This window comes from Lynx rufus, unplaced genomic scaffold (genome assembly GCF_022079265.1).
Source record: "Lynx rufus isolate CCGP_SWC_20201006 ecotype Redwood Valley unplaced genomic scaffold, mLynRuf1.p SCAF_16, whole genome shotgun sequence".
NCBI lineage: Eukaryota > Metazoa > Chordata > Mammalia > Carnivora > Felidae > Lynx > Lynx rufus.
The window spans coordinates 39,675,149-39,701,077 of NW_025814830.1; the positions used below are offsets into that span (position 1 = coordinate 39,675,149).

General features: G+C 38.5%; 1 protein-coding gene across 4 annotated transcripts in view; it reads left to right on the forward strand.

The window, feature by feature from the left end:
* Positions 1-25,929, forward strand: part of NFATC3 (nuclear factor of activated T cells 3) — a 137,693-nt gene that overhangs the window by 61,598 nt on the left and 50,166 nt on the right. For all 4 annotated transcript variants that reach the window (XM_047078632.1, XM_047078628.1, XM_047078630.1 and 1 more), the window contains exons 4-6: positions 12,537-12,736; positions 19,820-19,992; positions 24,064-24,204. In XM_047078632.1, the coding sequence (XP_046934588.1) occupies positions 12,537-12,736; positions 19,820-19,992; positions 24,064-24,204 (514 nt within the window). The remainder of the gene's footprint in view (positions 1-12,536; positions 12,737-19,819; positions 19,993-24,063; positions 24,205-25,929) is intronic.

Sequence of the window (25,929 nt, forward strand, 5' to 3'; positions counted from 1 at the left end):
TTTGAGAGAGAGAGAACAGGAGAGAGAGAGAGAGAGAGAGAGAGAGAGAGAGCAATGGAGGGGTAGGGAGAGGGAGAGAGAATCCCAAGCACGCTCCTTGCTGTCAGAGCAGAGCCTGATGCAGGGCTTGAAGCCATGAACCGTGAGATCACGACCTGAGCCAAAACCAAGAATCAGATGCTTAACTGACTGAGCCACGGAACCTCCTTAGGGAAGAGTTTAGAGCTGCACTATCCAATTCAGTAGCTACTAGCCACATTTAAATTTAAATTAACCAAAATTAAAATTTCAGTTCTGAGTTGCATCAACAGAACTTCAAGACTTGGTAGGCATGTGTCTAATGACAGACAACATTGTCTTTTTAACAAATGATGCTGGAGCAATTGCACATCCATAGGCAAGAAAATAAATTGGAACCTAAACCTCACATCTTACACAAGAATTGATTGTACATGAATCATGGATTTTTTTTCATTGTTTATTTATTTTTGAGAGAGACAGAGACAGAATGCGAGTGGGTTAGGGCAGAGAGAGAGGGAGGCACAGAATCCAAAGCAGGCTCCAGGCTCTGAGCTGTCAGCACAGAGCCTGACGCGGGGCTTGAACTCATGAGCTATAATATCATGACCTGAGCCGAAGTCAGGCGCTCAACTGACTGAGTCATCCAGGCGCCCCTCGTGGATTTTTTTTTTTAATGCAGATGTAGAAGATTTTTATCATTGCACAAAATTCTGTTGGGCAGTGCTAGTTTAGAAGCTAGGGAACAGAGACAGGTTCTCTTTTTCAAATATGAAAGGCGTAGAACAAGAGAGTTGCTTTGTGGTGATGGAAGAGTTCCTTTTTTTTTTTTTAATTTTTTTTTTTACATTTTTATTTTATTTTTGAGAGGCAGAGAGAGAGCACAAGTGGGGGAGGGGCAGAGAGAGAAGGAGACACAGAATCTGAAGCAGGCTCCAGCCTCTGAGCTATCACCATAGAGCCTGACGTGGGGCTCAAACTCACAAACTGCGAGATCATGACCTGAGCCAGTCAGACGCTCAACCGACTGAGCCACCCAGGCACTCCTCATGGATTTTTTTTTAATGCAGATGTAGAAGATTTTTATCATTGCACAAAATTCTGTTGGGCAGTGCTAGTTTAGAAGCCAGGGAACAGAGATAGGTTGAACATTGCAAATATGAAAGGGGTAGAACAAGAGAGTTGCTTTGTGGTGATGGAAGAGTTCCTTATCTTTAAAAAGAAAAATTTTTTTTTTACATTTTTATTTTATTTTTGAGAGGCAGAGAGAGTCAGAGCACAAGTGGGGGAGGGGCAGAGAGAGAAGGAGACACAGAATCCAAAGCAGGCTCCAGGCTCTGAGCTATCATCACAGAGCCTGACGCGGGGCTCGAACTCACAAACCGCGAGATCATGACCTGAGCCGAAGTCGGATGCTCAACTGACTGAGCCGCCCAGGCGCCCCAGAAGAGTTCCTTATCTTGATGGTGATGGTGATTACTTGAATCTACACATGGGATAAAATTACATAAAACCACACATACGTTATATTATACAGTAATAATTTTACTAAGACATAAATATTTTAGGGCCACTTGGATGGGTCACTTGATTACATGTCCAACTTTGGCTCATGTCATGATCTTGTGGTCCATCAGTTCAAGCCCTGCGTCGGGTTCTGTGCTGACAGCTCAGAGCCTGGAGCCTGCTTCAGATTCTTTGTCTCCTTCTCTTTGCCCCTCCCCTGCCCTCTCTTTGTCTCTCTCAAAAATAAATAAACATTTTAAAAACAGACATAAATATTTTAATTCAGTAGCTCAAAAGGTACTGAAATTTTTAATTTATTATTATTTTTAATGTTTTTATTTATTTTTGAAGGAGAGAGAGACAGAGCATGAATGGGGGAGGAGCAGAGGGAGAGGGAGACATAGAATTTGAAGCGGGCTCCAGGCTCTGAGCTGTCAGCACAGAGCCCAGTGCGGGGCTTGAACTCATGAACTGTGAGATCATGACCTGAGCTGAAGTCGGACGCTTAACGACTGAGCCACCCAGGTGCCCCAAAAGCTACTAAAATTTTTAAAATGGGGATTGTAGAATTTTTTTCATATTTCGACTTTATATTTCATCATATACCAAGATCATTTTCCAGGTGATTTTTTATTATGATGTTATATGCACATTTTCAGTTTGAAGCAGTTTATATTATGGAAATTTAATTATTTTTAGTATCTGTATGATGTGTTCTCATGTTTCTGATATATTCAGATTCCTTCCCCCCAAGTAATTTAGCAGACCTGATAATAGAATTGCTCTTATTGAAGCTGCTCTAGTCTGTCCTATAGTGACCTTTCGGCTTTAACACTCCAGCTTTAGTTAAATTAAGCAGGCACAGACTTTTGCTATGGAAACGATACGGAAACATAACAAACAACTTGGCTTACTTTCTTCTACAAAGCAGAAGGTGGCCTGAAAAGAGGTATACTGATACTAGATGAGAGTTTTTTTGGAGAGTACTGTTAAAAGCAATAATTTGTTTATGATCTCAACATAATGCTCATCTGGAAATGAGATGGGAAGACCGGGTAATTTATTTGATGTTGCTTTAGAATTCCTAAGATGCATAGGAAAAATGCTATTTTTCATATATTATATAGTACATATGTTTGGAGCATATGTTGGCTGAAGTATGTGTTATGAACTATGTTCCCTTTGAAATCTTATATGCATGATTACGTTCCCCTATCACTGGTTTATTTTACTATCGAAGTATAAAGGACAGGTGGCTTATGTCTTTGCCAAGCTGGTATTAAAGTGAGCTATCTAATATGACTAGGATACTTTGGTATATAATACTTAGGTACGTTATGTGATATTTGGGTAGCTTAATAGATAGTAATAAAGTTTTTATTTGTATTTTCTATTTTAAACTTCATTTTGAACAGCCTACTTTAGTGGCTATAATTCTTATTTAAATAATTCTGTTGACAAACCTCATGAGTTATTTTTTGCCACCAAATTGTACTCTTATTCCAAAGTTCATTCATTCAACAATCATTGAATGCCTGTAATGTGCGAGGTACCATATTGGGCTCTGGGGATAACAAGATGGACCCTGTCCCCTTCACAGTAGTTAGGGGCAAATTGTAAAGTTGTTGGTGTTTCTTCCTCCCCAGATGAACAGTTCCATAGAATAATTTGTTCAATTTAGATTAGACATGAAAGAGCAACGGATATAGCAGAATAACCACTTGTTAGCCATGAGTTTCCAATTTCTTCTTCAGTTACTGACTTATTTAGGCTTTTTTGTTTTTATTGTGATTGCGTTGGCATTTTATTTTTTTATGGAATATATTTTTTTCTTTTTAAAAATTTTTTCTTAATGTTTATTTATTTGTGAGAGACAGAGCAGGATTAGGGGAGGGGCAGAGAGAGAAGGAGACACAGAATCTGAAGCAGGCTCTAGGCTCTGAGCTGTCAGCACAGAGCCCTATGCGGGGTTTGAACCCATGAACAGCGAGATCATGAACTGACCTGAGCCGAAGTCAGATACTTAACTGACTGAGCCACCCAAGTGCCCCTGGAATATTTTCAATTTAATTAAACCGATGTAAAATTTATTAACTTTGTCTACCAAAATATATAAAAAGAAATCACAACTGAAAACATTGAGGGGCACCTGGCTGGCTCAGTCAGTGGAGTGTGCGACTCTTGATCTAGCGCTTATAGGTTTGAGCCCTACATTGGGTATAGCGATTACTTAAAAATAAAATCTTTTTTAAAAGGGAAAATATTGATAGATTTTTTTGACTATATAAATATTTACAGAAAACTGCAACTTCCAGTTAAAGATAGTAAATTGAACACATGTGTTTACTCTCATTAGACATTAGACAGCTGTAACTTAACCTTGTTGGATAGAGAGAAAGAGTCAATAAAGAGCACAAGTCATTTTATATCAAAGAACCGTGGAAAGACTCAGGAATTTGAGGCACTGGGTATCTCTGAAAGTGGGGTGTGAGATGAAGCTGAAAACAGAAGGATTAGTTGAAAGTCTACAAAAGAAGCAGTTAGAGTTTGCAGATTTTTCTCTTATGTAGTATAGTGAAGTGATTATCACTGTCTTACCCTGGGAGAATATTGGAGATTTGCTCTTCAGCAGGAATGAAATAGACATTCTAGGTTCTAGAATACCTGAAGGCAGAGATTGAAGATCTGTACAGAAAATGGAGGGTGGATGGAGGGAGAGGCATAAGGAAAGTCTGCATACTGAATATGGAGACTTCTGACCCCCCCTGCCCTTTTTTTTTTAATGTTTTTATTTATTTTTGAGACAGAGAGAGACAGAGGATGAGCAGGGGAGGGGCAGAGAGAGAGGGAGACACAGAATCCGAAGCAGGCTCCAGGCTCTGAGCTGTTAGCACAGAGCCCGACGCTGGGCTCGAACTCACGTACTGTGAGATCATGACCTGAACCGAAGTCAGACGCTTAACCAACTGAGCCACCCAGGCGCCCCTGACCCCTTTTCTTAACTCTCAAAATGTTTATGACAAGTTTATGCTCCCTAGACGAGACTGGAAGATTTGCTTTTAGACAGACCGGTCCAAGAGAAAATTCATATGTGCCTCGACTTGCAAATCTTCTAGACTAATGATTCTCAACTCTGTCATACTCAACCCCACTTTTTTGTTTTGAACAAATATTTTATAGTACTACTTCATTAACCTGAAATGGAAATGCAAAGATTATATAATCAACTTGCACATACAAATGTAAGAATATCAATATAATACTGTAATATTACAGGGAAATAAATTTAGAACTAAATTATAACAAAATAGTTACATTTCAAAATGAAAAGGCTTGACATTGACATTGAAAAGGCTTGACAGTGAAGCAGTTAGATATTTGTAGCTGCAGTATCACTGCAAGTGTTGCAGGTATAGAGGCGGGCATATTGATTAGCACCCTAAATTCCATCAATGAGTGGCATTACTGGCAATGACATGATTTTCTGAAATGATGAACTCTTGCTAAAGTTTTCTTCAATTTATATGGTGGTCATATTCATTACAAATTCATGTGTTAAAACTGCAGTTTTTTTGGTACTTATTTATACTATGGAGTTGGGTTCTGAGTTCATAAGTTTCTCTATATACATAAATATATGTGGGACATTCTGAAGTTCCACGTAACATAGGCTAGTTCTGTACTTTGAAGAACTAGTTATCCCATGCATTGATAGGAGTTTCAGTCTTTGGCTCCTTGTCATAAAATGCCTGTAGTGTACCTCACTCATTGTGTTGCCATGCTCATTCATTTATGTATTGACTGTGACTGTTCTCGTGCAACGATGGTAGAGTAGTTAGAACATGTGTGGTATTCTTACCACTTCACACTTTGCTCAGGGCACTGTAAACCACAATGTTGAAGTTAAAACTCAGTAGTGTTTCAAGTCCTCTGAGTATTGCTATACTGGAACTTGTACAGTCCATGCTCATCATGTCAAAATAAGGAAAGGAAAATGGATAAATGTCATCCTTTAAAGACATCCTTTAATACTAGACTGTATTATTTTGTTATCAAAATAGATAGCAAAGCATTGTGTTTATTGTTAAGTAATTTTTTGGCTGGGCTACAAGGTTATACATCTTATATAGCCTCATTATTTCCATCTAGCTGTCTCATTGTTACTTTGAATACTCCATGACTAACATTGAAAACCTTACCTAGCCTGTTTCCGATTCTGTGTCTCCCTCTCTCTCTGCCCCTCCCCCGTTCATGCTCTGTCTCTCTCTGTCCCAAAAATAAATAAACGTTGAAAAAAAAATTAAAAAAAAAAAAAAAGAAAACCTTACCTTATCTCCCTCCAAACCTGTTCTGAATCAGTGACTTCTTCATTTATTTGCTAGTGATACCACCATTCTCCTAAATACTGAAGCTCACAACTTCTAACCTCTTTTTTTTCCTTTCTCGTTATTATGTGTGTAGTCAGTTAAAAAAAATTTCTTTAAGGAAATATTTATTGCATTCATCCCTCTTCATTTCTATTTTCTGTTTATGTTCTCACTTCCACCCTAATTTAAACTTCCAATACATGTGATGTTAGTACCTAGTGCTTCAGCCTCTTAACTGATTTCCATGATTCTGTCCTCTCTCTCCTTCATAGAGCCTTCATTGATTTTTATCATATGCTTCCGTACATCCTTTTTATTATAAGTAAATTTCTGCCTTTTAGAGTCTTCACTAATTTCTTAAAGTTTAGTACATGCCACTTTGTTCTTTATTTTATTTTTTAAATTTTACTTCTTAAAAATTCTTTTTGTTTCAAGTTTTTATTTAAATTCTAGTTAGTTGGGGTGCCTGGGTGGCTCAGTGGTTGAGTGTCTGACTTTGGCTCACATCATGATCTCACAGTTCGTGAGTTTGAGCCCCACATTGGGCTCGTTGTTGTCAGCACAGACCCCACTTGGGATCCTCTGTTCCTCCCCCCACCTCTGCCCCTCCCCTGCCCACGCTCTCTCTCTCAAAAATAAATATTAAATAAGTTTTAGTTAACATATAGCGTATGTTCTTTATTTTAGTGTCACCTATATAATATTGGCTGAAGCAGTGGCATTCAATATGGATATTTTTATAATAGATCCTCAGTTAAAAAAGGAAAGGGTGGAGGAGTGAACAAAACAAAGTTTCTGCCTTCTTGGAACTTATGGTACTGAGGGAAATAGATAATAAATACATAATACACTTTTCATAGTGATCCATACTATGAAAAATAATAAAACAGGATAAGGGGACAGAGATGTGGTATTTTAGGTAGGGTGGTCTTCTCTTAGGAGGTAACCTTTGAGTATGGAACTGAAGGAGTGAGGTAATATGAAGATCAGAGGGAAGAATATTCCAGAGGGATAAAATATCAAGTGTGAAATCCTTGAGGTTAGGAATGAGTTTGGGTGGTTCAAGCATTAAGGCCAGGATGGTCAGAGCAAATCATTGAAGGGAAGAGAGTTAAAGAAGGTAAGGCAACAAGTTGGCCAGGGATCAAATCACATAGGCCTTGTAAATCATCATAGGACATTTTAATTTAGTTGAGTGTTGAAAGGAAGCCATTAGAGAATTCTGAGCAGGGCTTGAAATTATCTAGTTAAAGTTTGCTCTGGCTTCTGCACAGCGAGTAGGCTGTAAAGGAGCCAGAGTGAAAACAAGGAGAACAGTTATGAGGCTATTGCAATGGTCCAAGCTTTGATTGCTTCTTTATAAATGTTACAGTATTGGAAACCATCCTAGGTAAATTATACTACCCAATAATAGGCAGAAATCTTCATGTCCTTTCCTAAGTAGAGGATAATCACTGAATTATGATGTTGCTTGGTTACAAACTCCACTGTAATCTAGGGATGGGCAAGCAGGGGGAGTAAAGTGTTCATCTGAAAGACTACATAGTAGAAAAAAACTCTTTCTACACATTTGAACTCTGACTATATTATATACCTAGAATCATGGATGCAGAATAATAGCTAATATTTGTTTATCACTGCCTATATGACATGACTAGGCACTTTATATTGATATCATCTATCAGGATAACTTATAAGTCATAGTACAGAAATAGAAGATAATTTTTTAAAAGGGTATTATAAAATCTCAGGCTTGGAAGCTACATGGTCTAGAACATTATCTAGCCATCCTACCCAGTACTGCTGTAGTGAAAACATCACTGACACTGTAACTCGTGACCACAACTTGTTCTGACAGTGCTAGGGACTGAGTGCCAGAAACTCCAGTACTGCCTTGAAGTGCTGGACACCTCCTCCACTCTGCATACTGAAAAATGGACTTCATGCAACCTGTATTATCATGTCGCTCCCTTGTTGGTTCAATGGATTAAAGCAGCCATGGAACACATCTTTCTCCCAATTGTGGCTAAAAGTAGCAGTGGAGATTACTGAGAGAAATCTCTCTGAAGCTTTTAAGACCACCAACTATAAGGAAGCGACTAACTCAAAGCAGAAGAATGAGACTAAATCTGCAACAAAGACGAGACATAGCTTAAGAACTGTAACCTGACAAAAGAAATTGCATACCTCTTTTTGGAGGTAAATACATTTCTACTTGAGTCTTTAGAAGTCTGTCATACAGAATGTTCAGTATATGCTCAACAGTACACACACACACACACACACACACACACACACACACACACACACGAAAGTGTGACCCACAGTGAAAAGAAAACAATCAGTAGAAGCAGACCTAGAGATGAGATGGCTTAGATCTTCTACCTCTTCATCTATGTTGGAGTTACCAGAAAGAGTCTTTAATTTAACCATAATAAAATACTAAACCAGTTAGTAGAAGTAGGCTAGGTATGTGAAGAGATGGAGGGATTTCTGTAGAAGCATGAAAAAAATTTTTAATCAAAAGGATAATAATGACAAAGATACAAGAAGAGAAAACTAGAGATCAGGATTTCTAATGAATCTAAACACAAAAATTCTCAACAAAAAAACTAACCAAATCCGACAGCACATTAAAAGGTTTATATAGCATTGCCAAGTGGAATTTATCCCAGAAATGTAAAAGGGGATTGAACACAGGACAATCAGTTGATGTAATACACCACATTAATAGAAGGGATAAAAAACACATGATCATCTCAGCTGACACGGAAAAGGCCATTTGACAAAATTTAACAGCCTTTCATTAAATTGTTTTTGTAATTTATTCATTTTTGAAAGAGAGCAAATGTGAGTTGGGGGCAGGGGCAGACAGAGAGAGAACACGCACAAGAGACACAGAATCCAAAGCAGGCTCCAGGCTCTGAGCTGTCAGTGCAGAGCCCAGTACGGGGCTCAAACACACAAACTGTGAGATCATGACCTGAGCCGAAGTCAGATGCTTAACTGAGCTGCCCAGGTGCCCCAACAGCCTTTCATTAAAAACAAAAACAAAAGCCACCAAAAAACCCTAACACTCAACACACTAGGAAAAGGGGAAAATTCCTTACCATGAAAGGTCATTTATGAAAAGCCCACAGCTAACATCATGTTTAATGGTAAAAGACTGAAAGCTAGGGGCACTTGGATGGCTCAGTTGGTTAAGCATCCAACTTGATTTCGGCTCAGGTCATTGTCTCATGGTTTGTGAGTTTGAGTCCTGTTTTGGGCTCTGTGCTGACAGTGTGGATTTGGATTCTGCTTTGGATTCTCTCTCTCCCTCTTTTTGTCCTCCTCTACTACTCACTCTCTACCTCTCTCAAATAAATAAATAAACATTAAAAAAAAAAAAAGACTGAGTTAAGATTAGGAACAAGATAAGGAGGCTCACTTTCACCACTCCTGTTAAGCATTTGTGCTAAAAGTCCTAGCCAGAACTATACAATAAAAAGAAATAAAAGGCATTTGAATTGCAAATGAAGAGGTAAAATAGTCTCTATTCATAGATGGCATATTCCTATACATAGAAAATATCACATCATCCACAATAAAGCTACTAGAGCTAATAAAAGAATTCAGCGTTTCAGGGTAGAAGATCAAAATACAGGTACCATTTGTGGTTCTGTGTACCAGTGATGAACAACTTGAAGAGGAAATTTAAAAAGTAATTCTATTTATAGTAGCATCTGAAGGAATTAAATACTTAGGAATATGTTGAACCAAGGAGGTGTCGAGACTTATATGCTGAAAACTATAAAATATTGCTGAGAGAAAGAAAAATAGATGGAAACAAGTAAAATAAAAATAAAATGTAAGTACACATAATAAATGGGTATCCATGTTCATAGATAGGAAGACTTAACATTAAGCCATCAGTATCCCCCCAAAGCAATCTAGAGAGTGAGTGCTCCTACCAAAATTCCAACAGCCTTTTTTGTTGAATGGAAAAGCATATTTTCAGATTCATGTGGGATTGCAAGAAGCCTCAAATAAGCAAGACAACACTGAAAAAGAAGAATAAATTTGGAGGGCTTACTCTTCCTAACTTGTAACTTACTACAAAAGTGCAGTGTTTAAAACACTGTGGTATTGGCATACAAACAGATTGATGAAGTAGAATAGAAAGCCCAGAAATAAGCCCTCACACATGGTCAGTTCATTTTCTACAGAATGCCAAGACTATTCACTGGGGGAAAGGACAGTCTTTTCAACCAATGGTGCTGGGAAAATTGGATATCTACCCACAAAATAATATAGTTGGACCCTTACCTTACATCATAGACAAAAATACACTCAAAACAGATCAAGGTCCTAAATGTAAGACTTTACTAAAACTATAAAACTCTTAGAAGAAAACATTCAAGGAAGTCTTGACATTGGATTTGGCAGTGCTTTCTCAAGTATGACAACAAAAACACAGGCAACAAGACAAACTAGATAAATTGGACTCCCATGAAAGTTAAAAACTTGTGCATCAAAGGACACCACCAAGAAAGTGAAAAACAAAACAAAACAAAACAAAACCCAACAACCTACAGAATGAAAGATATTTGTAAAAATCCTATATCTGCAAGGGATTAATGATTCAGAACATATAAAGAAATTCAATTCAAAACCAGATATACATATATACCCAAATGTAACCCCAAAGAATGAATTTTTTTGTTGTTTAAGCAACAAACTTGTTTAGAGTCAGCCTGTAAAATCTGTCTCTCTGGTTGGTGGGAGCTCATAGTCTCATTTCAGTTATATTAGCCTTAGACTCCTTGGGATCTGACCTGTTATGGATGGTTTCCAGGTCAGCCAAAGGACTGGACAAAGTTTATTTGTATAACTTGGAGCTCCCCTTCTCTGGCTGTCTCCTTTCTGGGAGTTCCCTTTTACTCTGAGGGAACTCAGAGTTCCTCAGAGGCTGAAGTTGTCCCAAACTCTGTCCTTGGTTCTTGAGGCCGTTCAAGACTAGATTTTGTACAGCAAAGTCAACCACTTTGTAAGGCATGGTCTGTGGCCTTCCCTCAGGTTGAAAGCCTTAAAAACAGGAAACACTGTTTTGTTACAATTCTAGCATGTGTCACTTTGCTTCCAGTATATGCTTATATTTGCTCTCCATACTTTGAAGTAGTTCTTTATGTTTGTTCCTGTTTGTCATTGTTACCTGCATAATGGTGGGTCATTTGGGTGCTAGTCAGCATCAGATTGGACAGGGGAATCTCCCTAAGTGCTATCTGTGTACTTCTTCAGGCTCTATTTCTTTTATTTTCCTCCTTTTTTGGTGGTTGCTATTTTTACCTCCAGCACCTCCTGGTCCTACTCCTATATACACATCTTAACCTCAAAAATAGTGAAGGACACCAGAGAAAGTCAAGTAGCCCAGCCTGTTAAGTCAGTTGAAATTTTAAGTTGATAACATATATAATAGGCTTTTTGAGATTTTTTTACTAAAACAAACTTTCTGATTTTAATAGCCTGTTAGAGGACCTTCCTGTACACCCAAGTCTTTTTAAAGTTTACTTGTTTATTTTGAGAGAGAGAGAAAGAGAGAGAGAGATTGATTGAGAACTCAGTGGAGGAGCAGGGGCGGGGGGGAGAGAACCCCAAGCAGGCTCCACGCTGTCAGCATGGAGCCCGACATAGGGCTTGAACCCACAAAATGTGAGATCATGACCCAAGCTAAAATCAAGAGTTGGACACTTAACTAGCCGAGCCACCCAGGTGCCCCCTGTACACCCACGTCTTTTAAGTCTGGGCTGGATGGTTAATGTTGCCTAAAATACAGAGTCAGTCTGTCCTTCCTTTCTTCCTTATTTCCTTTCTCTGTTTGCAGAGCACGAGTTGGGGAGAGGGCCAGAGGGATAGAGAGAGAATCTTCTTTTTTTTTTTTAATATTTATTTTTGAGAGAGAGAGAGAGTAAACTGGGGGAGGGGCAGAGAAAGAGGGAGACAAAGGATCTGAAGCAGCCTCTGCTCTGACACCAGAGAGCCTGGTATGGGGCTCAAACTCACGAACCATGAGTTGAAGTTGGACACTTAACTGACAGCCACCCAGGCTGAGAGAGTGAGAATCTTAAGCAGGCTCCATACTCAGCCCGGAGCCCGAAACGAGGCTTGATCTCAGAACTCTGGGTCCATGACCTGAGCCGAAATCAAGAGTTGGATGCCCAACCAACTGAGCCACCCAGGCACCTTTTTTTTTTTTTTTTTTTTTTAATTTATTGTTAAGTAATCTCTACACCCAACATGGGGCTTAGACTCAATCCCAAGATCAAGAGTTGCAACTCTTCCAACAGAGCCATGTAGGCACCCTTTCCTTGTGGTTTTTCACAGTACTCTATAAGAAAGCTTTGCAAAATTTTTATTCCGGATATATATACAAAAAACAAAAAAACCCAAACCCCCTCATTCCTTTGTAACATTCCAGCATTTTACAACTCATAATCTTCTGAAATTTGGAAGATTGTTCACTTATTACATTTTTATTGTTACCTTCTTGAAATAACATTTTGTGTACCAATAACATATGTTACAGATATAATAAACTTCCTGTTGTAAACTTATTATAAATATAATGGATAATGAATTGTATTTTTGTTTGTTCTTTCTAATTAGCTCCTGGGCTATAATGAAAAGCCGATAAACCTACAGATGTTTATTGGAACAGCAGATGATCGATATTTACGACCTCATGCATTTTACCAGGTGCATCGAATCACTGGGAAGACTGTTGCTACTGCAAGTCAAGAGATAATAATTGCCAGCACAAAGGTTCTGGAAATTCCCCTTCTTCCTGAAAACAATATGTCAGCCAGGTATCTGGAAACATACCCCAAAATGGGCAGTTCTTTTTTTTCCCCTAAAACAACTTTCAGAGAAAAACATACTTCTTTTTATAGTACAGAAATGAATTATTCATGGTTCTAAATTAACAGAATAACATTATGTAGATAATTGTAAGACATTAGCTAAAGTTGGTAGCAGATTTCCAGAAAGGAAATGCACTTCAGCAGAAGTTTATGAACCATGTGGTACCAGCCAAGCATTTTGTTAAATGTTAAAGATAAAAATATATGGACTTTTTGCAAGTAGCTCACAGTCTAATAGGGTAGACAAAAGAACAGTTGCAGTACAATTATTATGATTGTCAAATTTCCTTAAGGAAACTTTTACTATCTCCAGGCTTACTTGTTTGACTCCTTTCCAAACAAAATGAGGTGGCTAGCTTCTGAATGAGAATGCTTTAGAGTTTTGTTCAGGTTAGGATTATATGTCACACAAGGAATGCAGTGGCTTAAACAGTTGACGTTTAGTTTGTTATTCCATAAAAGAAATGTACAAATAGGCATTTTTAGGGCTAGCACAGGAACTCCATAAGTCATTGGGGCCCCAAACTCTGTTTTTCTTCTTTGCTGGTCTTTTTTTTTTTTTTTCCAATTAAAAAAAATATTTTTTTTTGAGAGAAAGCAAGTGGGGGACGGGCAGAGAGAGAGAGGGTCTGGACAGAGGATCTGAAGCAGGCTCTGTGCTGACAGCAGAGAGCTTGAGGCGGGACTGGAATTCATGAACCATGAGATCATGGCCTGAGCTGAAGTCAGACGCTTAACTGACTGAGCCACCTAGGTGCCCCTCTTTGTGTGTGTGTGTGTGTGTGTGTGTGTGCGCGTGTGTGTACATTTTGAGAGAGATCAAAAGTGTGTGCACATGTGGGCAGGGGAGGGGCAGATAGAGAAGGAGAGAGAGAATCCCCAGCAGTCTCTGCATTGTTGGCACAGAGCGTGATGTGAGGCTCAATCTCATGAACCTTGAGATCATGACCTGAGCCAAAATCAAGAGTTGGACACTTCAGCTGAATGAGCCACTCGTGTGCCCCTTCTGCTATTCTTTTTTTTCTTTTTTTAATGTTTATTTTTGAGAGAGAGAGACAGAGACAGAAAGTGGAGGGGTGGGGGCAGAGAGAGAAGGAGACACAGAATCTAAAGGAGGCTCCAGGCTCTGAGCTGTCAGCACAGAGCCCAACGCGGGGCTCAAACTCATAGACCGCGAGATCATGACCTGAGCTGAAGTCAGGCACTCAACCGACTGAGCCACCCAGGTGCCCCCCGCCCCCTTGCTATTCTTAACGTGTGATTTCTGTCCTCAAGATTGTCTCATGTTACAAAATGGCTGCTGGAACTCTAACCATCACAACCATAGTCCCAGAAGGAATAAGGAAAAAGGGCTAAAGAAAACATCCATCTGAGTTAGCCTCTTTATTTTACTGTGTTATATTTGTTTATATATATATTTTTTTTAATTTTTTTTTTTCAACGTTTATTTATTTTTGGGACAGAGAGAGACAGAGCATGAACGGGGGAAGGGCAGAGAGAGGGAGACACAGAATCGGAAACAGGCTCCAGGCTCTGAGCCATCAGCCCAGAGCCCGATGCGGGGCTCGAACTCACGGACCGCGAGATCGTGACCTGGCTGAAGTCGGCCGCTCAACCGACTGCGCCACCCAGGCGCCCCAGTTTATATATATTTTAAAAGTAATAAGCTCTCTGCCCATTGTAGGGCTTGAACTCACAACCCTAAGATCAAGAGTCACATCCTCTACCAACTGAACCAGTCAGGTGCCACAAGTTAGTCTGTCTAATCTGTCTTTATCAAGAGGCTTGTTACAGAAACCTATCTAGCATATCTTATTGTTCATCCTTGTAAATAAGGAAGGTCTGGGATTGTTTTGTTTTGTTTTTACCTGAGCACATTGCTACCTCTAATGATGCAGGGATCTATTACTAAGAAAGAAGGGGGAAATAGATATTTATTTAGTAGGCAACTGTTAATCCCGTCACAACTAGGTATTTGAAACTTATAGTGAGGTTTATTACAGAAATTGTTTCAAACTACCTTTCTTAAAATGGCAGTAACATCTGTCCCAGGCTATTCCAAGAACAGTTATATAAAATTAGATTTTGGTCTCTAGATCTCTTCCTTTAAATTTATACTTAAATAACTTTTTTTTTTTTTTTTTTTAAAATTTTTTTTTTTCAACGTTTATTTTATTTTTGGGACAGAGAGAGACAGAGCATGAACGGGGGAGGAGCAGAGAGAGAGGGAGACACAGAATCGGAAATAGGCTCCAGGCTCTGAGCCATCAGCCCAGAGCCTGACGCGGGGCTCGAACTCACGGACCGCGAGATCGTGACCTGGCTGAAGTCGGACGCTTAACCGACTGCGCCACCCAGGCGCCCCTACTTAAATAACTTTTTAGGTAAACTGAATATTGTGATAAAATTATATTATTATAAGAATTGCCTTAAGAACTTACCTTGTTACCTACTTATTACTGGGAAAGACAAGTAATTTGAGATAAAAACCTTATTTTTACCTGCTTTGTTCAAATGGGCAGTACAGGAGAACTCAACCCAGTAAGTCATCACACAGGGGCTACTACAGAGTTCTTTTAAGGCAAAGCAGATAGCTAGCTGATGGTCTCTACTCTTTTTTTTTTTTTTAAGATTATTTATTTATTTTTGAGAGAGAGCCCAGGGGAGGGGCAGAGAGAGAAGGAGAGAGAGAATCCCAAGCAGGCCCCACAAACTGTCAGTGAGCCCAGTGCGGGGCTTGAACTCAGGAGCCACGAGATCATGACCTGAGCTAAAGTCAAGAGTTGGATGCTTAACTGAGCCGTGATGATCTCTACTCTTTTTTTTTTTTCTTTTAATGTTTATTTTTGAGAAAGGGGGAGGGGGGATGAATGGGGGAGGGGCAGAGACAGAGACAGAGAAGGAGACACAGAATCTGAGGCAGGCTCCAGCCTCTGAGCTGTCAGCATTGCAGGGTTTGATCTCACGAACTATGAGATCATGACCTGAGCTCAAGTTGGTCGCTCAACCAACTGAGCCACCCAGGCGCCCCAGTGGTCTCTACTCTTAAAATTTCTGTGTTCTCTGATACAGAAAGAACTTTGGAATCTCAACCAATGCTTGTTTCCCACTTGAGCAAAGCTCTTTCTTGAAGAGAACAGTGATCTGCCTCCAGGCATCCATTTGACCCATTTTCTTTTCTTTTCTTTTCTTTTCTTTTCTTTTCTTTTCTTTTCTTTTCTTTTCTTTTCTTTTCTTTTCTTTTCTCTTCTTTCTTTCTTTCTTTCTTTCTTTCTTTCTTTCTTTCAGTTTATTTATTTGGAGTGAGGCAGGGAGAGAGAGAGAGAGAGAGAGAGAGAGAGAGAGAGAGAGAGAGAGAACACACATAAATGAGGGAGGAGCAGGGAGGGAGAGCAAGAATCCTAAGTAGGCTCTGCACTGTCAACATGGAGCCCAGTACGGAGCTCAAACTCACGAACCATGAGATCATGACCTGAACCAAAGTTTGACGCTTAATGGCCCCTTGACCCATTTTCAAATAAGTGAGGTAGCCAACCATTGAATGAGAAATGCATGCATGTAGGTTTCTTTTACTCTAAGATCTTACTTTTTCATCTAGAATCAAAAGCATAGGAATATACTGGGGCGCCTGGGTGGCTCAGTCAGTTAAGCGTCCAACTTTGGCTCAGGTCATGATCTCATGGTTCGTGGGTTCAAGCCCTGAGTCAGGCTCTGTGCTGACAGCTCAGAGAGCCTGGAGCCTACTTCAGATTCTTTGTCTCCCTTTCTCTCTGCCCCTTCCTTCTCATGCTCTGTCTCTCTCAAATATAAATAAACATTAAAAAAAAGCATATGAATATACAGGTAGCTGCAGAGGGAAATTTAAAACTCAGTTTTGAATCATCTTTTTCTAAGAACTCATAAAATTGATCCCTAGGATATGGTTTATAGGCCACGTTTCCATTCATTCTTCTGGGTGTTCAAAGCACTAGACTTGAATCAAGTTAAATTTAAATAGAAAATCACCAGAAGCTTCTTATACTTCTTAACTTTGTTTGAAGGATAGAATAAGAAATATCCATATGAATAACTCTTCATAATCTGAAAAACCACTATTAAAGATATTATCTCTTGGTCATTACACACACACACACACACACAGAGAGAGAGAGAGAGAGAGAGAGAGAGAGAGAGAGAGAGAATCTTTTCAAGTTAAAGGGAAAAGGCTGATGACATGGTAGATTTTGCTTTACCAGACAAGGAGAGACCTGTAAACTTTATCACATTTCCTTTTTGCCTTGGCTTCTGGGAAGTTTGGTCAAGTTCAGGTATAGTAATTTGTATACCCCTAGATTTGGAACATATTTATTTCCTGTTGCTTCTATTTAATTTTTTTTTCTGTTTTTCCTTGACCTTATTTGTATTTATGTTGTAAAATGCCTCATCCTTTTAAAAGTGATGTATAAATCAGTGAATTCAGTTAAAAAGAGTACATGAGTTTGTAAGATTTTCAAGAAATTGGGAAAGCTTCACATATCAAATAAGGTGAAAAAATAAAAATAGTAGGATCTGAACATATCTACCTTCTCCTTTTCTCATCTATTAGCACATGAAATAGGTTGTAGTCAGAATTCATGTCCCTTGCCCAACCAGTTCTGGCATATACTGCCTACCTGGATAAATCCAGAAAGGACAAAGCTGCGGAAATATCATTGTTTCTAGTTAACAAACACAGCTACTGCTCTCATTCCACCCAGCTTAGAGACACACACACCTGAAGTTTTTCTGGCCATTCAGTATGGATTCCAGTATTTACTGCCTTATCCTACTCATAACTCCTCCCTGTTTTTAAAACTGGATGAAGGGGCGCCTGGGTGGCGCAGTCGGTTAAGCGTCCGACTTCAGCCAGGTCACCATCTCGTGGTCTGTGAGTTCGAGCCCCGCGTCAGGCTCTGGGCTGATGGCTCAGAGCCTGGAGCCTGTTTCCAATTCTGTGTCTCCTTCTCTCTCTGCCCCTCCCCCGTTCATGCTCTGTCTCTCTCTGTCCCAAAAATAAATAAACGTTGAAAAAAAAAAATTTTAAAAAAAAAAATAAAACTGGATGAAAACGGATGTGGCATTATTATACTCTGATCTAAAATATACTCGTACTTAAAAAAATAAATAAAATATAGTTGTATCTGTAAACAGAATTAATAGTGATTTATTCCTACATGTGTAGTTTTCTTGTTGGTCTGGTCTTATCTTTTCTTGAAATTCATAGGCAGAGCTTTAAGATCGTCATTTCTGATACTCTTCTTCTAACTCTTCTCTTAGAAACTTAGCTCTCTGCTAAAATACCTTCCCTCTCAGCACCTGGCTGGCTCCTCAGTAGAGCACATGACTCTTGATTTTTTTCAACGTTTATTTATTTTTGGGACAGAGAGAGACAGAGCATGAACGGGCGAGAGGCAGAGAGAGAGGGAGACACAGAATTGGAAACAGGCTCCAGGCTCTGAGCCATCAGCCCAGAGCCCGACGTGGGGCTCGAACTCACGGACCTCGAGATCGTGACCTGGCTGAAGTCGGACGCTTAACCGACTGCGCCACCCAGGCGCCCCATGACTCTTGATTTTGAGGCCATGAATTTGAGCCCCATGTCCATAAGAGTTTACTTAAATAAAATAAAATACCTTTCCTCAAAACTCAATAAAATGGATGATCTCTGGCATTTCCCCCTAAAGGCTCATTGGCATGTTAGCATGAATAATCACTACTTGATACAATTTGATCAGTACTGCTTTGAGCTAAAGTGCAATTGTTCAATATTAATTAAGTATAATTCATTATCCATAAATGACAAATACTTTCAAGAGTGTTTTCCTTTTTTGGAAATTTCTTCTCCTGTGTCTTTCTGAAGGTGAAAATATTCACCCTTTGGGATTCTTTCTTGTGCTTTACTGTTTCTTAACTTGATAACCTAGTTTTCTAACACATATTGTCCTTTACAGCAACTTCTGTGGCCTCTGGACAGTTGAGCACTAGAGTTGGGACTATTGGTAGATAAGGCAAAGGGATGGATGACAAGTAATACCACAAGGGAGAGTAAACTTTAGGATGTTGATTGCTAGTTTTCCATTTGCTTTATTCTTTCAATATGTGAATAACAAACACATGTTGTAGGTACTGTTTCCTACCCTGATTGTGTGTTAAGCAGCCATACAAGTAATGCATTTTGAAGATAATGAAAAGTTAGACCCTAAATGCCGAAACTTTAATCTTATATGTGTATTCTTTAAAAATAAAAGAATCTTAGCCCGATGGATTGTTTTTACTAATAAACCTATCACTAGAAAAGTCTAAATATGCTATTAATGACTGATTTAGAGTCCTACAGGTTAATCTTTTCTGGCTTAGTTACTTACATAGAATTAAGGTCTTTTTACTTTGTATTACTTATCTAGTTCTGTAAAAGCACTCCAAAATTTAGTGGCTCAAAGTAATAACTGTTCATTATTTTCATGATTCTTAGGGTTGGCTGGACTCAGCTGGTCTATTCATGTGGTATCAGCTGAGATCACTCATGCACCTAAATTCGGCTGGGAGCTCAGCTGGATTTGGAACATACAAGCTGTCTGGGGTGACTGGAGTAGTTGAGGATTGGCTTGGCCTTTCTCTCCAGCTTCCTGGATGGACTTCATCGTGGCTCAGGGCTCCAAGAGAGCAAAAGAGGCTTAATATTGGGCTCATAACTTATACTGCATCACTTGGTTACATTCTGTTTGTCAAATCATAAGGCCAGCTTTCACCTCTTAATGGGAAAAGTGGCATGCAGGTGCAAGAATGGGGAATAATTGACAGCCATCTTTTTAGACAATCTACCATACTTACCATTATTACACTTTTGTCATTCAAAACATTTTTAATCTCAGAATTGAAATAGCAATCATACATCTTTCTTTTTGGACCTTATTTTAGGTAGTGATAGTTCTTCCCTGCCACGTTTAGCTAAGTTGTTGGGAACCATTAAATATCAGTAAGCAAATAAAATGTGTATATTTTTCTCCCTAGTATTGACTGTGCAGGTATTTTGAAACTCCGCAATTCAGATATAGAACTTCGAAAAGGAGAAACTGATATTGGCAGAAAGAATACTAGAGTACGACTTGTATTCCGTGTGCACATCCCACAGCCCAATGGAAAAGTCCTTTCTCTTCAGACAGCTTCCATACCTGTTGAGTGCTGTAAGTGAGCTTGTGATGATGTTTTCAAATTTTGTTTATAATAGGCAATTTCCTATTTTGCTTTTAATGTAATATTTGGATTAAAAGTATAAACTGAGGCACAGAGTCTGGATAGCTGATGAGATTTTCTTGTATGGAAATAAGCTATGTGTTTAGGTGGGAGGAGTACAGATCTTGGAGTTAGAAAATGGTTCTCATTATAATTTGACCATAGGTTGTGTGGGACTATAAACACATTCTCTTGACCACAGGTTTTTGTTTTTGTTTTTTTGATGTTTATTTTTGAGAGGGGGGTGGAGGGCTAGAGAGAGTGGGGGACAGAGGATCCAAAGTGGGCTCTGTGCTGACAGCAGAGAGCGTGATGTGGGTCTGGGTATGAGCCCTGAGATCATGACCTCAGGGCTAAGGTTAAGTTGGATACTTAACCAACTGAGCCACCTAGGGGCCCCATTGACCACAGTTTTTTTTTTAACCTATAAATGAGGAAGGTGGGCTTGATGACACCTGAGGACAAAATGAATCTATGATTAAGTATCCCTTGGTCACCTTTGTTTCATTAAAACATGAGCCGCCTTGTTGGAAGATGCCTATCTCTGCAAGCTGACACCTCAGCTAAATAAAGACTTAAAGGATTTTTTTTTTTAAACCATTAACCTGTTTACAACATCAGATTGAGAAAGTGAATGCTTTTTTCCCCTGATTTACAAAGGCAAGAAATGAGAACAGGCCCTAGAACATGTACCTACTTACACCCTGGAGAACTGTGGGCCTCTGATAGGTTAGCTGGTAGTACTGTAGTATTGAAACTGCTGTTTAGATGTTCAGGGCATAGACTTATAAGTGTTCCAATTCATGTCTTAATTTTGTGTTGGAGGAAACTGAGGCACAAGTGTCTGAAGTACTCCTGCAAGCTTATTTGCTTGTTAGTAACAGAACTGTGCTTAGAACACAGGTTTTCTTAGTACTCTTTCAATTATACCATGTTATTTCTGTTAAACACGTGCATTCTTTATTTGGGATCAAACCTGTAGTACCTTTCTGTGCCTCCTTTTGCTATTTATGAAATTGAACTATTACTTTATTATTTCACAGTTAACTGAGAAATCACTGAGTAAATACATAGTAATAGAATTCAGTATAGAAATAGTTTTGTATTTTTAACAGACAATACAGGTACTTACTAAAATTCAAAAAGAATATAGAGTGAAAAGCAAATTTCCAGGTCAACTATTTCCCCTTATTAGAAGCAGCTATTGGGGGGCGCCTGGGTGGCTCATTCAGTTAAGCATCCTACTTTGGCTCAAGTCATGATCTCACAGTTGGTGGGTTTGAGCCCTGTGTCCGGCTCTGTGCTGACTGCTCAGGGCCTGGAGCCTGCTTTGGATTCTGTGTCTCCCTCTCTGTCTGCCCGTCCCGTGCTCACGTGTGTGGTCTCTCTCTCTCTCTCTCAAAAATAAATGTTGAAAAAAAATTTATAAGCAGCTATCATTGCCAGCGTTTTTATTTTCCTGCCAGACTTTTCTATGCCCATATAAGCATATATGCCTCTATTTTTTAGCAAAGTTCATTTAGATAATTTTTCAATTGTTTTGTTTATTTTTGAGAGTGGGGACGGGCAGAGAGAGAAGGGGACAGAGGATCTGAAATGGGCTCTACGCTGACAGCAGAGAACCCGATGTAGGGCTCAAACTCACAAACCACGAGATCATGACCTGAGCAGAAGTGGAAAGCTTAACAGACTGAGCCACCCAGGTGCCCCAGAGTTAATTTAAGTAATTTAAGTTCATAGAGTAGTTTGAGTTTTTGAGATGAAGTTATTCTAAAATGATTTTCTATTTTTTCTTTTAGTTTATTAAATTAATATGTGATTATTGTTGAGAATATAGAAACACAGAATGGAAAAAGAAGAAATGCAGAATGGTACAAGGAATAATAGCAAAATCTTTTGTAATCACTACCCTGTGGTGTAGTCACTATTAACTTTCTTTGGATTTTCTTTCTTTTTTCTTTTATTGTTTATATGTATACACACGCACACACACACACACACACACATATATGAAGTATCTTCATATATATGAAGGGGAGTGGCAAAGAGAGAGGGAGACACAGAATCCAAAGCAGGCTCTAGGCTCTGAGCTGTCAGCACAGAGCCTAATGCGGGTCTTGAACCCACAGACTGAGATCGTGACCTGAGCTGAAGTTTGACACCTAACCAACTGAGCCACCCAGGCTCCCCTGGTGAACACAGTTTTGCTGTTACTTTGAATGTACCCATGATGGCTAGTTTCCACCATAAATATCTAAAACATGAATTAATGTATTTCCTAGGCCAGCCAGTGCTTGTCTTCATGCCCCTTCTCTGTGAGTCATTTGGAACATAAGTAGGGACATAAGTATTTTCTGAGATCTAGGTTGGTGCTTGATACTTTCCAAGTGATAGTTGGTCCTGAGTCCCAGACCCATGTCCTATGAAAGGGTCTATTTTAGCTTTCTCTTTTTTTCATTTTTGTTTATTTTGAGAGAGAGAGAGTGAGAGAGCGCAAATGCGTGTGTGCAAGAGGGGGGTGGGCAGAGAGAGAAGGAGAGAGGGAATCCCAAGCAGATTTCACATTGTCATCGCAGAGCCCGATGCTGGGCTTGAACTCACGAACCATGAGATCATGACCTGAGTTGAAACCAAGAGTTGGACACTTACCTGACGGAGCCACCCAGGTGCCCCTAGCATTCTCTTTGAATAGAGCATTGATCCCAATTTAAATACATTTTGTGGCTTGGTTTTAAATAGTTGGGAGAAATAAGAGCCACAGTGAACTGAGAATGTGTGCTTCCTAAAGGCATTCAAGTTTAAATTTCTTTAAAATGTTGTTCTAGTCAAACAAAACAGCTGACCCTCAGAGCTACCAGTTTTCCACCCAGGAAGTAGAAAAGTAGACTTACTTTCCAACTGTGAAGAAGAGAGCATAATCCACACTTTTTTTGTTTTAATTCAGAGAAAAACCTAACTATCTAGGCATTTGCAAGAAACCCCTAGAGGACCTAAGCCCTCAAAAGAATTGTAATGTGTAGCTTAAAGCTCAAGCAGTTAAAAAAAAAGAAATAAAGAAAGAGAATCCAGAAATAGGATCTCCACAAAATATAACAACTTGGAATCAGGCAATATCAGAGAAAGGTGGCACCAACGGTACTGTTTATAAAAGTTGATAATTTAAAGAATGGCTCTGAGGCATTAAAAATTATGTTCACATACCCTAGAAGGAAAAGTGCAGTGCACTGTAGAAACGTTTACTTCCATTTTTAAAAATTTAGTGTGTACTTCATGTATGCTTCAGTTATTTAGTTATTTGGAAAATTGTCCAGAATGGCATCTTGTTGTCTTGGTGATGATCTAGATATTTTCTTTCTTTTTTATTTAAGAGAATTAAAAAAACATGATTTTTATTTTTGAGAGAGAAAGAGCACATGCACTCACATGTGGGAGGGGTTGAGGCAGAGAGAGAGGGAGAGAGCTCGATCCCACAACTGACCGTGAGATCATGACCTGAGCTGACATCAAAAGTTGGATGCTTAACCGACTGAGCCACTCAGGCACCCCTGACCTGGATATTTTCTTGATGAAAGAGCTAATTCGTGTTTATCCTTCAGAAACTTGTCTTTTAATTGTATGCAGTATAATTACATATGTTTGGATTAATTTGCTTTTTATAGTTATATTAAATTCATCAATTTTAACAGTTGTAGGGAAGAAATACATTGAAGACTTAAGCTAAAAAGAGGAAAGTGGATGAAATTAATGTTTTGGAGTCAATATGAAGTTGCAAGCATTGATTAATTTTTCGTCATTGGTTTCTTTACAGTTGTAAGAAAATTATTTAGAAATCACAAATCTAATAAGTCTTATTTTCTAAATAATGTGGTTATTTTAGTGGATTTTGTTACTGTTGTCTTGAATTTTCAAAGCCCAGAGTTTGCTTCTATTTTCATTGTATAGCTTGAATTTGTCATTTACATATGAAAGATTGTAAACTAATATTTTGTTTCTTCTCAACTCCTAAAAAAAAAAACAAACAGCTCAGCGGTCTGCTCAAGAACTTCCTCATATTGAGAAGTATAGTATCAACAGTTGTTCTGTAAATGGAGGTCATGAAATGATTGTGACTGGATCTAATTTTCTTCCAGAATCCAAAATCATTTTTCTTGAGAAAGGACAAGGTAATAACATAAGATTTGAGTTGATTGGCTTCAAAATAAGGGGCAAAATGAGTAAAATGAATTATTCCCATGTTTCACGGACAAAAACAAAATAGTTTTTCTAAAGCTACAAACATCATTTACACAGATTTTTTGATAAGCCGTATATTTCTTAAATTTTTCATATAAATGTTAAATTCTCATTAAGGGTATCTCAAAAGTAGAAGAATCCCCAGTATTTCTACATATATATATATATATATATATATATATATATATATATATTCAAGAGAATTGATGATGTGTTGCACAGAAAACTTACAGCGACATTATTCATAATAGCCAAAAACTGGAAACAACCCAAACAATCATCAATTGTTATATGGCTAAACAAAATGGGGATGTCCATACAATGGGATATTATTCAACCATAAAAAAGAATAAAGTACTGATTCATAACACAACATGAATGAACCTTGAAAACATGCTAAGTGAAAGGATTCAGCACACAACATCCAAAATCAGCAATCCATAGAGACAAAGTAGATTAGTGGTTGCCAGGGGTTGGAGGGAGGGATCAGTGGAGAGTGCTGATGGGCACAGGGTTTCTGGAATTAGATAATGGTGGTGGTTGTACAGTTCTGTGAATATACTGAAAACTTCCTGATTATATAATTTAAAAGGGTGAATTTTATGTATTTTATATATAAATATATAAATTATATCTTCATTTTTGTAAGTGTAGAAGAATCCTATGTCTTTCAGGGTGTTTAAAACCTTTCTGAGCGTATTTAAAACATTTTTTCATCTATTATTCCTTCTCATTTTTTAAGCATTTTTAAAATTGTGAAATACCTTTTTATGAGAATAATATAAGAGATACCCACACACCTGACGCCCAGTTGAAGAAGTAAGACATTTATCTCTGAAAGGCCTTTTGATGTCCCTTCCCAAATGGATCCCACTCCTAAATCAATCCATGCTTTTCTTTATAGTTTTATGCGTTTTCTCTGGTTTTGGGCTATGTATATAACATTTCATGTATTCTTCTGAAAATTGCTTTTTTTTGGAAGTCAACATTAATGTTTTAAGATCGATCCACGTAACAGAAGATCATTCACTTTTACTACTATATAGCTTCACTGTATGAACGTGCTACAATTTATTATCTGCTCTCCTACTGGACTTTTGGGCTGTGTCTAGTTTTTGGCACTACCAAACAATAGCCAATAGTGTGGCCATGAACATTTTGGTTCTTATCACCTGGTAGACATAGGTAAGAATGTCATAATTTTTAAATTTTGTTAATCTGGTAGATGTAAAATGTATCTTGAACTTTGGATTTGAATTTTCCTGATCTTATTGAGGTGATTATTATTCATGTTTCCTTTTTTGTGTAATGTCTTTATGTTTTTGTCCACTTTTTTCCATTGAATCAGTTTTCATTTCCTTACTACCTTATAGTATTCTGGATGTCAAAGCAAGTTGGGAAAGTGCCTCATTTTTTCCCACTTACCAAGTGTGTGCCCTGTAATTTCACCTTCCTTTGAACATGTGGCTGAGCTCATCTCTGAAACCTTCTGGGCTGGGGGCTTTGTGGTACTATTAATTTCTGATATAATTCTTTTCAGAGGTATGGGACCATTTAAGTAGGTATGGGCCATTTCATAGGTATGGGACCATTTCTTCTTTTAAAATTTTTTTTTTTCAACGTTTATTTATTTTTGGGACAGAGAGAGACAGAGC